Consider the following 12,873-nt stretch of genomic DNA (forward strand, 5'->3'; position numbering starts at 1 on the left):
TACAAATCCATCACGTGATGTGTCTAAGCTCCTCCAACATGCTACCCCACCAAATAATCAATAATCCAAGTACTAAATTTTTTCACTTCCCACTATTTTGCCTTGTAGTAACCAACCACCGATACGCTTGATCCAATACGTACGTGTGTACTTTACTTCACACAGAAATTTTCATACCTAGGGCAAGGAAAAGAAATAAAAAAAGAAAGAGAAAGGTAGTGCTTGGGGAACCATGCTTTCTCAACTTTTTCCCTTTGGTATTGGTACTAGTTGCAGCCAATGGGAGAGTGTTGAGGCGCACGAAAATCCAATATAGAAGAAACAAGTTTTGAATAATGGTTGCATGTTTGTTTGTTTGTTTGTTTAATAATGTGATGATGGTGTGGATTGTAATGGAGGCCGTCCTTTTCTGAAGATCATGGATTACTTATATATAAATTTGGTGAATTATTATTTTAACTTTTATGATTGAATTGAAGGTGGGTATTGTTAAAGCATTCCAATTCCCATGACACAACTGGTCAAACCCCCACTCTTTTAACCCATTTCTTTTTCCTTTCCGATTCCCATCCTTTTCGTCCCTTTCTTTGCAAACAAACAATTCTCACTCAAACACAAACCTCCCATCATTACACTCAGCAAACCAAACCAAAACAATTCATTCATTGCTTTCTCTCTGCGTCTTTCCATTGCACACTTCAACAACATTGCCTCACTTTCTCACTGCTCTGTGTTTTACCTTCTACTTACGTCTATCAAGTTTCCAACAATAACATATCATACATTTCAGGATTCGACTCCTAAGAACCAGTGGTTTATACATTAATTCTTTAATTTAGAAGTTTAATATATAAACCTTTTTCCTACAAATCAATGCGTGTTCAAATTTGGTTACCTTCTAAGCTGGTGCTGTTCAACGTAAAAAGCAAACATGACACAGAAGATGATTTTTGTTAATTTTGTACAAACTTGCATAGAGCAGGATAAGAAGGAAGGCAAAGAGAAAGAGAAAGAGAGGGTTGAAATGAATCTTCAATTTCATTTTCGTTTTTGTCTATTGACTAACAAAATTTGTGTATGATTTACAAAGGCGGTAATAGGAGTAAAAGGATGATCAGAAGGGCATAATATGAGTGGTTTTGGTGTCGTAAGATGAAAGACACGACTTAGAATTAACCCGAAATATCTTGAGCAAATCCGCAGACATTTGGCGCACTTGCGCCGAGCAATTACTCTGCATCAGAAGCAGAATCTTGGTCAAGCCGTTAGCCTTCGTAACGGCCTCTTGCGCCGTCTCATCCCGAAACAGATAACACACGCTCCACAGCGTCGTAACGGCGTGTTCCGTTGCCACGCTGGATACTTTCAGCACCTTGTTCACTATCGCCGCCACGCACGCCGAATCCTCGCCTATCTCCAACCTCCCTTCCTTCGTAGACGACACCGTTTCCACCAGCTTCAGAACCTTCTCCGTCATCGACACGCTCATGTTCGAACCGCAAAGAAGCTTCGACAACACCTTAACCGCTCCCAGACGCACCAGCTTCATCTTGCTCCGTCTTGGAGACGAAATCGCCACCAGGCACGACAAACAGTTCTCGATTAGATCCGGATCTTTCTCCGGCGTGATTAGCTTCAGCAATTCGGACACCAAACCTTCCTTCTCCGCTATCATAAGCTTCGATTCCACGTCCACGGCGACCGACGTCAAAACCCTAACCGATGCTATCTGCGTGGCATGGCTCCCTTGTCGGAGAGCGACGAGCAGAGAATCCAGACTCTGTTTTTCTGCCTCGCCCTGCCTCTTCAGTATCAGGTTTTTCAGCCCCTCGCGATCTTCCATTTTTCCGATAACCAAATCCAACGCCGTAACGACCTGTTCGAGGAACTCGACGCCGCCATTGACATTGTCGAGGAAGCCAACCAGCAGCGGCACGAAGCATTCCGTTCTGACGAGAAAATCGCGGTTCTCCTCGGAATCCTGCGCGAACCGCGCGATTTTGGCGAGCGAGTCGAAGCGGTTGTCGTGGCGAGTCTGCAAGTCGGAGATAGCGAGGAGGATTTGTTCCTTGGAGGGGAGGGATTGGGAGTGGGTGGAGGTGGGGGAGAGAGGCGGGTGGAGTGGGTGGTGGAGGGAGTCTGACCAGATCTGGATGAGCCTCTGTAAGGTTCGGTTAGGAACAAATTCCTTGGTCTGAAGAACCTGCATGGTGGCGGGACACGTGTTGTTGCCGTTGTCGAGCCAGCGTTGGATGCTGGAACGGTCGTAGGTAACGCCGGTGGAGAGGCTGACAGGGGATTTCATGACGTCGAGGGATATAGGGCAGCGGAAGAAGCTGGGAACGGTGATGTAGAGATCGTCTCTAACCATGGTGGTGAGAAGACAGAGAAAGAGGTGGGCGATGGAGCGGACAAGAAAGGGGTGTTTAAAGAAAAGAGAGAGAGTCAAAGGTAGAGTGACGTGTTTAGTATTTATTTTGGAGGGGTAGGATGGGAAAAGCGTTGACACGTGCGGAGGGTGGGAAATAATTGCGTATGATGAGGAGGAGAAGGTGGGGGTGGGAAAGAGGGGACCACAGAGGAAGGACTTATAATTGAAATTACTTTGGTGCTGAGTCTGGGTCCCACCCACGGTTCCATCGGTCGGCTTCATTACATCATCCATATGTTGGGGGAGTCCAACCTTCGACAACGACAACCACCTCCCACTGCACCTGCAACTGCAAGTGGGGTAAACCCCTTACCCTTTTCTTTTCTTCTTACCAAACTATAATTTCCCTTATTTCTACATTCACTCACATATTCTTACAAAATCATCATCATCATGCCCATGCTATTTCACTCTCGCTCACTCCCACACGTTCACAATCCAAATTATTTCAATTATACTTCTTATTTAACTACTGCACAACAAAGTTCTCGTTTAATTATATACTATCAATCTGGTTTAAAAGGTTTTCACATAAAAATTCAAATATTTTTCTCCTTATCTAACTTATCATCTCTCAATTTACGCATTCTCTCACAAATACTTTTCGAAAAAATTAACTACTGCTATTTTTACTTTTTAATCAAACATTATATTTTTCAATTTTTTTTTTCGATTTAATTACGTTTTATACCCGTCATCATAATGCATTTGTTTTAAACATACACTATTTTAATAAAATTCTTTCAAAAATGCTTACCTATTACTACTTCCATTACTAAACAAGTAAAAGCATATAATATTACTAAACTTGGATGTTATGAAATAATCAGATTGGGACTGGATTTCATGATCACAACTCTAAACAATCATTTAAACAATATATCTCTAACATATTAAAACATTAACATTAAAGGTATTTAAGCCTTAATATCTTAGAAACAAATTCTAAATGTAAAATTACTAATTCCTTAGATATTTTAACAAAAGGACACATTAAGAAAAGATATATAGAATGACCAAGAGCTTAGGCCTATATGTAGAACCAAACCTCTTGATTTTTCTATCCATATCTAGGTTTCAAAACGTTTTTTAGTGATTAGATACAAAAAACACATAGATATTCTACCATGCACGAAAAAAATGAAGATAGAACACAAAAATAATGAAAGATATTCTATTGCAAAGAATAAACTAGAATGAGTCTAGGTGCATTATATTCAACCCCAATGAAATGAAATTTAACTACTTCTGTACATCTAGAACACAAAGGGGGTGGAAATGGTGGAATGGATGAAGAAAGAGAGATCCTTTGAGCCCTAAAAGCATATTGGCTCGTGTCTTGAGTCTCAATAGCATTCCCCCTACCAAAAATTAAACTCTCCTTCAAGTCTCCACACTTTTAATGTTTTTCCAAAAAGTGATTTTTCATTGGGCTAGAAGACCTTCTCGTTAGGCAGACTTTAGCTTTCCTAACATGTTTGCTAGGTTGTGTCGTTAGGCGGTCACGTCTTCCTTACTAGGCTAGAGCTTTCAGCGAATGGGTGAGCAACTCAGACAGCTACTAGTAATTCTTCTCTAATATTCCATTTTTCCTACAAAAATCCACAAATAACAAACTAACTATGTCTTTTAAGAATAATTACAAAGTCCTAAATCCTTTCATGGAATTAAGATAAAACACATGAATAGAAGACAATTAAAAGGTTCTAATAAATGTAAATAATATGTAATTATCACACTTATCAGTGGTCGATGGTGTCTCTAGTGGACCATGGAGTCACAAGAATGGCAAGTCGTGGTGCAAATGAGTGGATGCAAAATTAATTACACATGTCAGACTATGTGTGAAAATCTTTTAATCCACTCAACCTCGATGCTAAATACTTCAATAAAGACTTATATTTCATACATTACTAAAATATAAAGATGATTTTTTATGAACTTATCAAGACGAATAAATTCTAATGTCACATGTAATTTAAAAAAATATAAACTTACTTAACCCTAATTTAAATAAATTTTTTTATTACACCGTTATATGTCTAATTTTTAAATAATTTACACAAATACTTAGATAGAGAAGTGGTAAAATGAGACGAGAAGTTATACAACTATTTTATACGAATTAAGAAAAAATGTTATATTTTAAGCATATTACATAATAACCTTAAACAATAAATGACAAGAAATAGAGGGAATATTACGAACATGAATAATTTACTACTTTTTTTCTAAAATAATATTATTCTTTTAACAAATATATAAGTTAATTAATTTAAAATATAGGTATTAGGAGAGACCATATTTCATTTGAAAGAAGATTAAATTGCATTCTTTTAGGAACGGAGAAAATATTAAAAGCTAGTGACATTTAAACCATCACATTGAATGTAAATTAGGGTTTTAGGGAAAGAAATAAATTTGATAAGGGTGCTTCAAACGCTACTACTAATTTATCAATAATCATTATAAGAACCGTACATGAAATCAAACTGTTTTTATGAATTAATTACCATGCGTAAATGCTTTCCATTTAGCATACGTTAATTAAGTCCTACAAAAAATTACCATAGTGATAGATTAATTTATATAGCTCAAATATATAAATTATACAAAGGGGAGATTTGTGCGGTATACGTAAGGTAAATGAGTGTTTTGTGCACAAAGAAAAAGTCGTGTTTGATTTAAATCAACATATATCCGTAATTTTAAGTTACTCCAAATTGAGAGTAAATATATATTTTTATTGTAATTTATGGTGTTATTTTTTAAGAAAAATATTATCCATTTATATCCACTTTTTTGAAGGACTCGTGACACATTTTATTCGTTATGTAAGCACTTTATTGATATTTATTATGCTTTGACTTTTTTAAGTTCAAGAAACAAGGAAGAAACAGTGTCGTACATTGAAACCGTGTTGACATTATATTATGTAGAACTGTTGAGACTTTGACCGCAATAGTTAAAAAAAAAAATGAATCCTGTTAAAAAAGTATTTTTATTTCATTTTTATATTACTTTGATTATAATATTTATTCGCATATATTTTATTTCCAAATAAAATATTCATAATAAATGGTATGTCTGACTGTAACATAAATCAGTATGTAAAATGAATGGGTCCTATGAGTATATATATACGAATTCCTGGTGGGCTCCTATGCACATTAAATATATAAATTAAAAGAAAAAAAAAGAATGTTAGGAAAAGAAATATGATTACTCATTATATCTCACAGTGTAATAATGGCACCGAAAGCTATCTTTGGTAAGGGAGGGGCACAATGCTTCCTCCTACAATTTTTCCTTCGTTAATTGTGCCCCATTTTCACGCAAAAAAAAAAAAACTGCAAGTGATTTACTATATCTATAAACAAAATTTTGATTTTCATGATACAAATAAAGTGTAGCCGTTAGGTAGCAAGTAGAGCAAAGCATAGCATAGCATGTGCAGTGTTACGAAACGTCAAAGACGGTGTGTGTGTGTGCAGGAACAGTGACAGTTATAAAAAAATACGGTGAGTTTGCATGAAGAGCGCGTGGAGTGGTGGAATTGTGATATTTGACCAAACCTTAGGATTCGGTTGGGTCGGATTTCGTTGGTGGTAGAAACCAAACCAAACCAAAATCCAATTTGTTATCCACATTAAGCCCGCAAGGAAACGAATAACCCTAAACTCCAATTTGGTGTTCATGCCTAACACTGCCAAGTCAAACTTGGGAAACTTCCAAATTCCATTATTCATCCAATTAAAATTCATTTACTTGTTTATATTATCTCTACTGCTGTAAGTCAATAACGTGATCAGAGGGAAACACAAGATTGTCACATACTCTCGGATACTGAAAGTTGTAGGAAGTCAAATTTTGATCAACTTGCGACACAAACTCCACGTAACAACATTATTTTTCTATTTCGTATGGTTAACGTTTTCTTTGCTTAAGGTGCTGTTTTTCCAACCCAGTTTCTACTTTTCCCACTCTATTCCTTTCTTCAATTAATTCTTTGAATAAATGTCCCACGCTTTGAACATTTTATATGTTTTTTTCCTGAAGCGTTTCATTTCTAAATCTGAATCGAATAAAGACTTGGTGATGAAGAAAAAGAAATAATTAACAGAAGTCAAATGTTGAGATCGGAGTGTGGTTGTCGTGTTAGACCCAACTACTCTCTTGTTGGGGTATTGCTGTGTTTTCCAAAGTTCAGATGTATATAAAGTCATCGTTTCAAATTCAAAGACGTGTTTAACTCCTTCTCTTCTCCCTCATAGCGTTCGTACTTTACAACATCTTCGACCATGCTTTCAAAAATAAATTTGTTCCTTTAATTAATCCGGGTTTGTAATATGAACAAGTTGCCCAATGAATTAAGGTTTGGTTGCAAATCACTGCGGTCGTTGATAACTATTAATTACTAATCTTTTCTATGCTGACTATAATTTCTTGTCCTAAGCAAATTGAACACAAATATCTGCATTTATTAATGTATGTTTCAATCCATATTTATCATCACAAATAAGCTTCCGGATTAGTTACGATCTAATTACTTTATTGAGTTTTTTTTTTCTTGTTGAAATGTTAGTATAATTATTTTTAGCATTTATATATATATATATATATATATATATATATATATATATATTATATTTTAATATTCGGATATAATTAACTGTAAAATAATAATATGAAATATGTAAAATATAGTGAAATCTTATAATTCGTTACTTTTGATGATGAAATCAATAATAATATATCAGTACAAAAACAATCTTATTAACAATCAATCTTAGTGATCAAAAAATTAGTTACTATAAAACTATAGTGACGAATTTATATATCAATTTACAAAATAAAAAGTTTATTAGTTACTAAAATAGTCACTATAAAAAATAAAATTATATATATATATATATATATATATATATATATATATATATATAATTGACCCCAAATTGATTTCTAAAGTTTAGCTATGAAGGTTGTAGATACCAAAGGAAATTGGTCACTAAAAATTAGTTACCAAAATTTTTGCTACCAAAAAAATTGATTTATAAATTGGTCTCTAATTAACTAATGAACAATTTAACGATTAATTATAATTTTTTATTCATAGTAATGATTATTTTAGTAACTAATAATTTTTTATTTTGTATATTGGTATTTAAATTGGTCATTATAGGAACTAACAACTTTTGGTTATTAAAACTGGTTATTAATAAGATATTTTCTTGTAGTGTATAATATTAAAGTAACTTTTATTTTTTATTTTAGCATGGAATATATATAAGAATAAAGATAATGAAAATATTTTTGGTGAGGTATGTATATAAACACTGGATTATGCAAAAATCAGTTGTAGAAAGAATTAAGGTAAGGAATGAAGGCAAAAATTGTGCATTCCTAAGGTAGTGGCTGTAAAGAAAGCGAACATTATAAGAAATAGGAAAAATGTTATTTGAAACACCATTTGGCGTAGGAGATAAAATAGGAATAGAAGAAATAAATTTTTGTATTTGTAAAGAAAAAAAATGAAAGATAATATTAAATGATAGTAAGAAATATTTATTTGTCAAAATTCTATTGACATAAAAAAATATTGTAGTGTTACCTTTAAAAGTATTGTAATTGCTTCGTTACATATATTTCGCTTTGGATAAATAAGAAATACAACGTTTTGCAATATTTGAAGTGATTAAATTCTATTTTAATAAGTTAAAAAAGAATTATTTTTTTGAAATGTTTTTTATCTTATTGAGTTTATAATGAAAATTTTAAATGATTAAAAATATGATTTACTATATTAAATCATTAAACGCTGTAATTATAATATTTCAATGGATGAAAATTACTTAGGATAGATAAATTTTAGTGATTTTTTAACCTATTAAAAGTGTGTTTTAACATATTAAACTGATGTGACTTTGCACATGGAATTAAAAAAAAGTTTTAATCTACTATAAAGTTATCAACTTTATAACTTGTCTTTTTTCAAAAACATAGTAAAATTAATTCAAATATATAAATTTTTTTATATTCAATATCACCTTTAATATTTTTTTCATTTTTAGTTCAACTTTTTCAAGTGGTCTTGCTTTTTTTTTTTATTATTTTGTGTTGGTAGTTCTTTATTAGAGTAATAAAAGTGTTTCTGTGACTTATTAAAACTTTTTTAAGATTTTGATCTTTTGGGTGTTGCCTATTTTGATTTTTTGCTTTTGCCTATGTTGTGAAAAACTTAAAAAGACAGTGAATTTACTTTGTCAGTGATTAAAATTTGGTGTGACTCTTTCAAACGGGTGAACCACACCGTTATTATATGGTTGACATTCTATCTTGAATGTTTTTAGAAATTAAAAACCATTAAAAGTAATATCTCTATTTTTCAAGAAATCATAATTTTTTTCTAAATACAATTTGATATAAATTTTTTTATAAGGTAGTTTTATATACTCATTAATGGAACCCATATACATATTCCTTGGGTACACACCAATCTGTATTTTTCAAACCAGATTTAGACAGTGACGGTGAACAATGTTACCCTGGCCCACAATTATGAAGGGATATTACCATAAGTATGTGTTTTAATCGCTTGATCACGGGTTAAGTGCATTTCATTGCTTATTATTAATACCTTAATAATATTGTTATAAAATTTTCTTTTCTTTTGTTGTTCTATTTTAAATAACTTGTTTCTCAACTAGCTTTTTTGTTGTTGTTGTCGTGAATATAACTTTTTTCACCTCCGTTCAAACTTTTGCCTGTACCATACACACATTATACATTATGTATAGCATAAGTTAGAATTCATTATTTTCGTCTCACAGATAAAAGTTCCCTCATTGCATCGTTTCTGTCAGGGCCATATTGCCATGCACGTACGATCATACACGTGTGTATATATATTGCATGATTATGTACATATCTCATAATCTGGAGTAACGTGGAAGCTCAATTAATTACTTGTTTCAACGCGATTCCTTTGTGTTATTGAACATGACCAATGGCAAGAACTTTGTCAATTGTTTTCGTGTACAGATAAGTCTTCGGAGCTATGTCTGTGTTATCTTTCAGCTTTTCCAGCTCACTTACCAACAGGAATCCGGCATAAACAGTCACCAGATAATGAATTATGTAACTGCATTTCTCATCGATTAGATTCAGAATAGTTTAACACCAACCACCTTCTTTTGTTACTTTGCGTGTGTGCGTGTGTATCAATTAAAATTGTTCCCATGTAGTAGCATAGTTGAGTCCATTATTCGGGTCCCTGTTGCTTTTACATCCAACAAAATTACCCACAGAAAAGGGAACTAGGCAACTAGCATGCATGTGTCTGTTTTTTCTCCTACCTCATAGTCATAGGCATAGGAACACAACACAACCTCTTTAATCAATGATTTAAATCTCAAACAGTTCCTTCTCACATCGCAAATGTTTGATCTTATATGGGCATGGATTTTCAACCCTATTAAGTAACAAAAGTGTCTGCAGAGGAGTAATTACATAAAACACGTACTTTTAAAATGAAAGAAACAAAGTTGAGTGTAGTAAAAGAGAAAAGAAGATTTGAGTATGGATTTGTGTTGATTATTACGGTTATCTATATATATTCTCACTTTGGTGATAAACCGATCCTTGGCATTATTCTGTTGTCGTCGTGCATGAGCAGGTGGAGGAGGGATGAAAAATTTCTGAGAAAATGTACCATTTGGTGAATCATGAAAGCTATAAAGGAAAGCGAGAACATGTGATGCACCAGGTTGTAATTTTCTTTGGCAGCGTTGCAAAACCAAAAGTGGGGTCCAATCTTAATATGCCATCAAATCAGTGGGACGATCTTATAGCATAAGAGGTGACTTTTTTTCAATGCAGATCATCGCAAGTTCAATACGTGTCCATGGAGTGTGGTGGTGGTGCATTCTTCGCATCTCTCAAAGTAGGAGCAGTTAGAAAAATTGTGTTGATTATTTATTATTACTACTTCACGTACTGTGATGGATGATGCATAGGATCCAGTGGTTAATTCAGTGACATCCTAAATTCTGTAATGTGTGTGTGGTTGCATGCACGATCTCCAATGCCATAACGTTTCAATTTGTTTACTTATGGGCTACCTTCAATTGGGTCATCTAAAGCAATAAATTTCAACCCCTTTGACGTCACAGGAAGAAAAGTTGGTGCTGTTGATGAAATAATCAAAATCATCAAATATAGCATTGTGATGTGTCTTATTAAAATGGTGACCGCTTTGAACTGAAAATTTGAACAGTCATATGGACAAATTGAAACCTGCATTTGGCATTGAAAAGTTTCTTCAATAGAGCCAAAAGTGTAAAGTGAAGACAGAGAGAAAAAGAAGCAGATATGAAATGCATGAATGATGCCATTGCTGGGACAGGCAAGAAGCACTGAGCCCCAAAGGCATGCCCCATCCATCCTAAAGGGTTTATGAAAGGCATTGAAAGAACACTGCTTCTGTCACAGCCAGGTACAACACAAGGGTTAATGAAGTATATATATACATGCATAGTATATATACCAGTGATGAACTTAGTTATTAGATATGAAGAAGAAATGGGTCCACACAAAAGCCCTGACATTTCATTTATTTCTCTTCTGCTTGGAGTTGGGGCGTGCACCTTTCTGTCTCTACATGCTTCCTAATCAGTTGGACCTCAGAATTCAATATTTCACCAGGTTTAAGTCTGAATGTTAGTATTCCAAAAAAAATATTTGACCAATACAGTTTGCCTCTGAGTTTGAGATAACAACACTTGATTGAATTGAACAAATTTTGGGTTTTCAATTTCTTCAATCATTGGACTATCTTTGAATTGGTAACAAGATGAAAAATTTGACGAAGCTTGTATATTTTTAACACCTGTATGGGAAGATTTACTAGAGAAACAGATTATGTTGGTATTGTGCGCAATTTGTCCGAAAACCAATGTATAGGTGGGGTTGGGAGTTATGAGTGAAAAAGTGGATAAATGGATGGTGTGGGTAGATTTTGTTGTGAATGTGAAGATGTAGGAGAGTATAGTAGCGGTTGAGTTACTGTTGGTGCACAATGACAGGGCAATGCAGTGGCACCTTTAATTAGGGGAAGAATGGGTTAAAGACAGAGAGAAGCAGAGAAAGCAGTTCAAATCAGAGACTAGAAAAGGTTATACGGAAAATGGTCAAGTTTTCCAGTAATGGAGGGGTCTAAAACAACAGTTCTGAGTTCCTTAGTCGGCCATTAATAAAAGGGGTGGGTCCTTACACTCACCAAACCACAAAAAAGATGACATAACAACCCCCTATCTTTCTTTTTTCTCACCCATTCAACCATGAACAAATCTCATTTTTATTTCCTTTTCTCTTTGTACCTCACGTACTGTTCCCCCTCCCCCTCATTCTTTTTCCTCCTTTTCATTATACTAATATTACCAATAACAATAATACTAAATAATCACTCCACCCCATAAGACCCGTTCCAAAAAGCTTTCTCCACCCTTTTCACCTTTCTGCTTCTAACACCACTCGAACCATCTCAATTCCTTTTGACTCAATCTCTTTCTTTATCTATCCCTCCCCACACCCAGTTTCCACTCTTTCTCTTCACCAAAACACACTCCACAAATTCAAATCTCCCACACGCAATTCCGTCGCATCTATTAGCCCATGTCTCTTCCTCTTTCCACCTCTTTCCACCACATCCTCGCCACCTTTTCCACTTCTTCCCAATCGTCATCACTTATATAGTGACACCGTCACCCCACACAACACAACACAGCACAACACAACATGGTATTGCATCGGAGACCTCGTATTGTAGCTATCTGGTTGTTCTTGTTTCTCTTCGTACTGGGACACTGCCATGCCTCTAGAGCAACCAACGTCTTCAAATTCAGGCCTAAATCTCAACATCCCGGTCACTTCTCCGGCTTCTTGCCCAAAAGGATGCCTATACCGTATTCCACTCCCTCGAGGAAACACAATGACATTGGGTTAAGAAGTTGGAGATCACCGTGACGAGGAAGCACGCAGAATAGTAGTTTTGTTTTGAGTAAAGGTGACTTCTATGGCTTCTTCTTATTATTTATATTAATTTTATTTTCTCCTTCTTTTCTTTATCAAGAAACAAGGGAAGACGATTAACTAATGTACATGCCGGGTTATTCATTGTCTGTAGTACGTTTCATCATGTTACTTTGTTTCAAGGGATGTAATAGGTATGATCTGTTAGATGAATTTCTCCTTCCTACTTCAAAAAGGAGGATCTGCTTGTTTAGTCTCTAATTCTCTTTCCTTTCTGCTTCTTTTTTGAGTGTGAATCCATTAATATAGACAATCAAAAATGGTCAACAACAGCTTCATAGAACTTTCGGTTACGTAGTTTAATCTTGTTCTGCTGTGTACACGACATGTATGTCTGGTGTAGTTTTCATTGT

The 12,873-nt window shown here is 34.5% G+C and overlaps 1 protein-coding gene across 1 annotated transcript; it reads right to left on the bottom strand.

The window, feature by feature from the left end:
- Positions 1–1,019: 1,019 nt before the first annotated feature.
- Positions 1,020–2,448, bottom strand: LOC114179862 (U-box domain-containing protein 28-like). Its single transcript, XM_028066341.2, has one exon. The coding sequence runs from the start codon at positions 2,369–2,371 to the stop codon at positions 1,115–1,117; it is 1,257 nt and encodes a 418-aa protein (XP_027922142.1). The 5' UTR covers positions 2,372–2,448; the 3' UTR covers positions 1,020–1,114.
- Between the last annotated feature and the right edge of the window lie 10,425 nt (positions 2,449–12,873).

This window comes from Vigna unguiculata, chromosome 3 (genome assembly GCF_037176805.1).
Source record: "Vigna unguiculata cultivar grain cowpea cultivar isolate G323 ecotype 2 chromosome 3, ASM3717680v1, whole genome shotgun sequence".
NCBI lineage: Eukaryota > Viridiplantae > Streptophyta > Magnoliopsida > Fabales > Fabaceae > Vigna > Vigna unguiculata.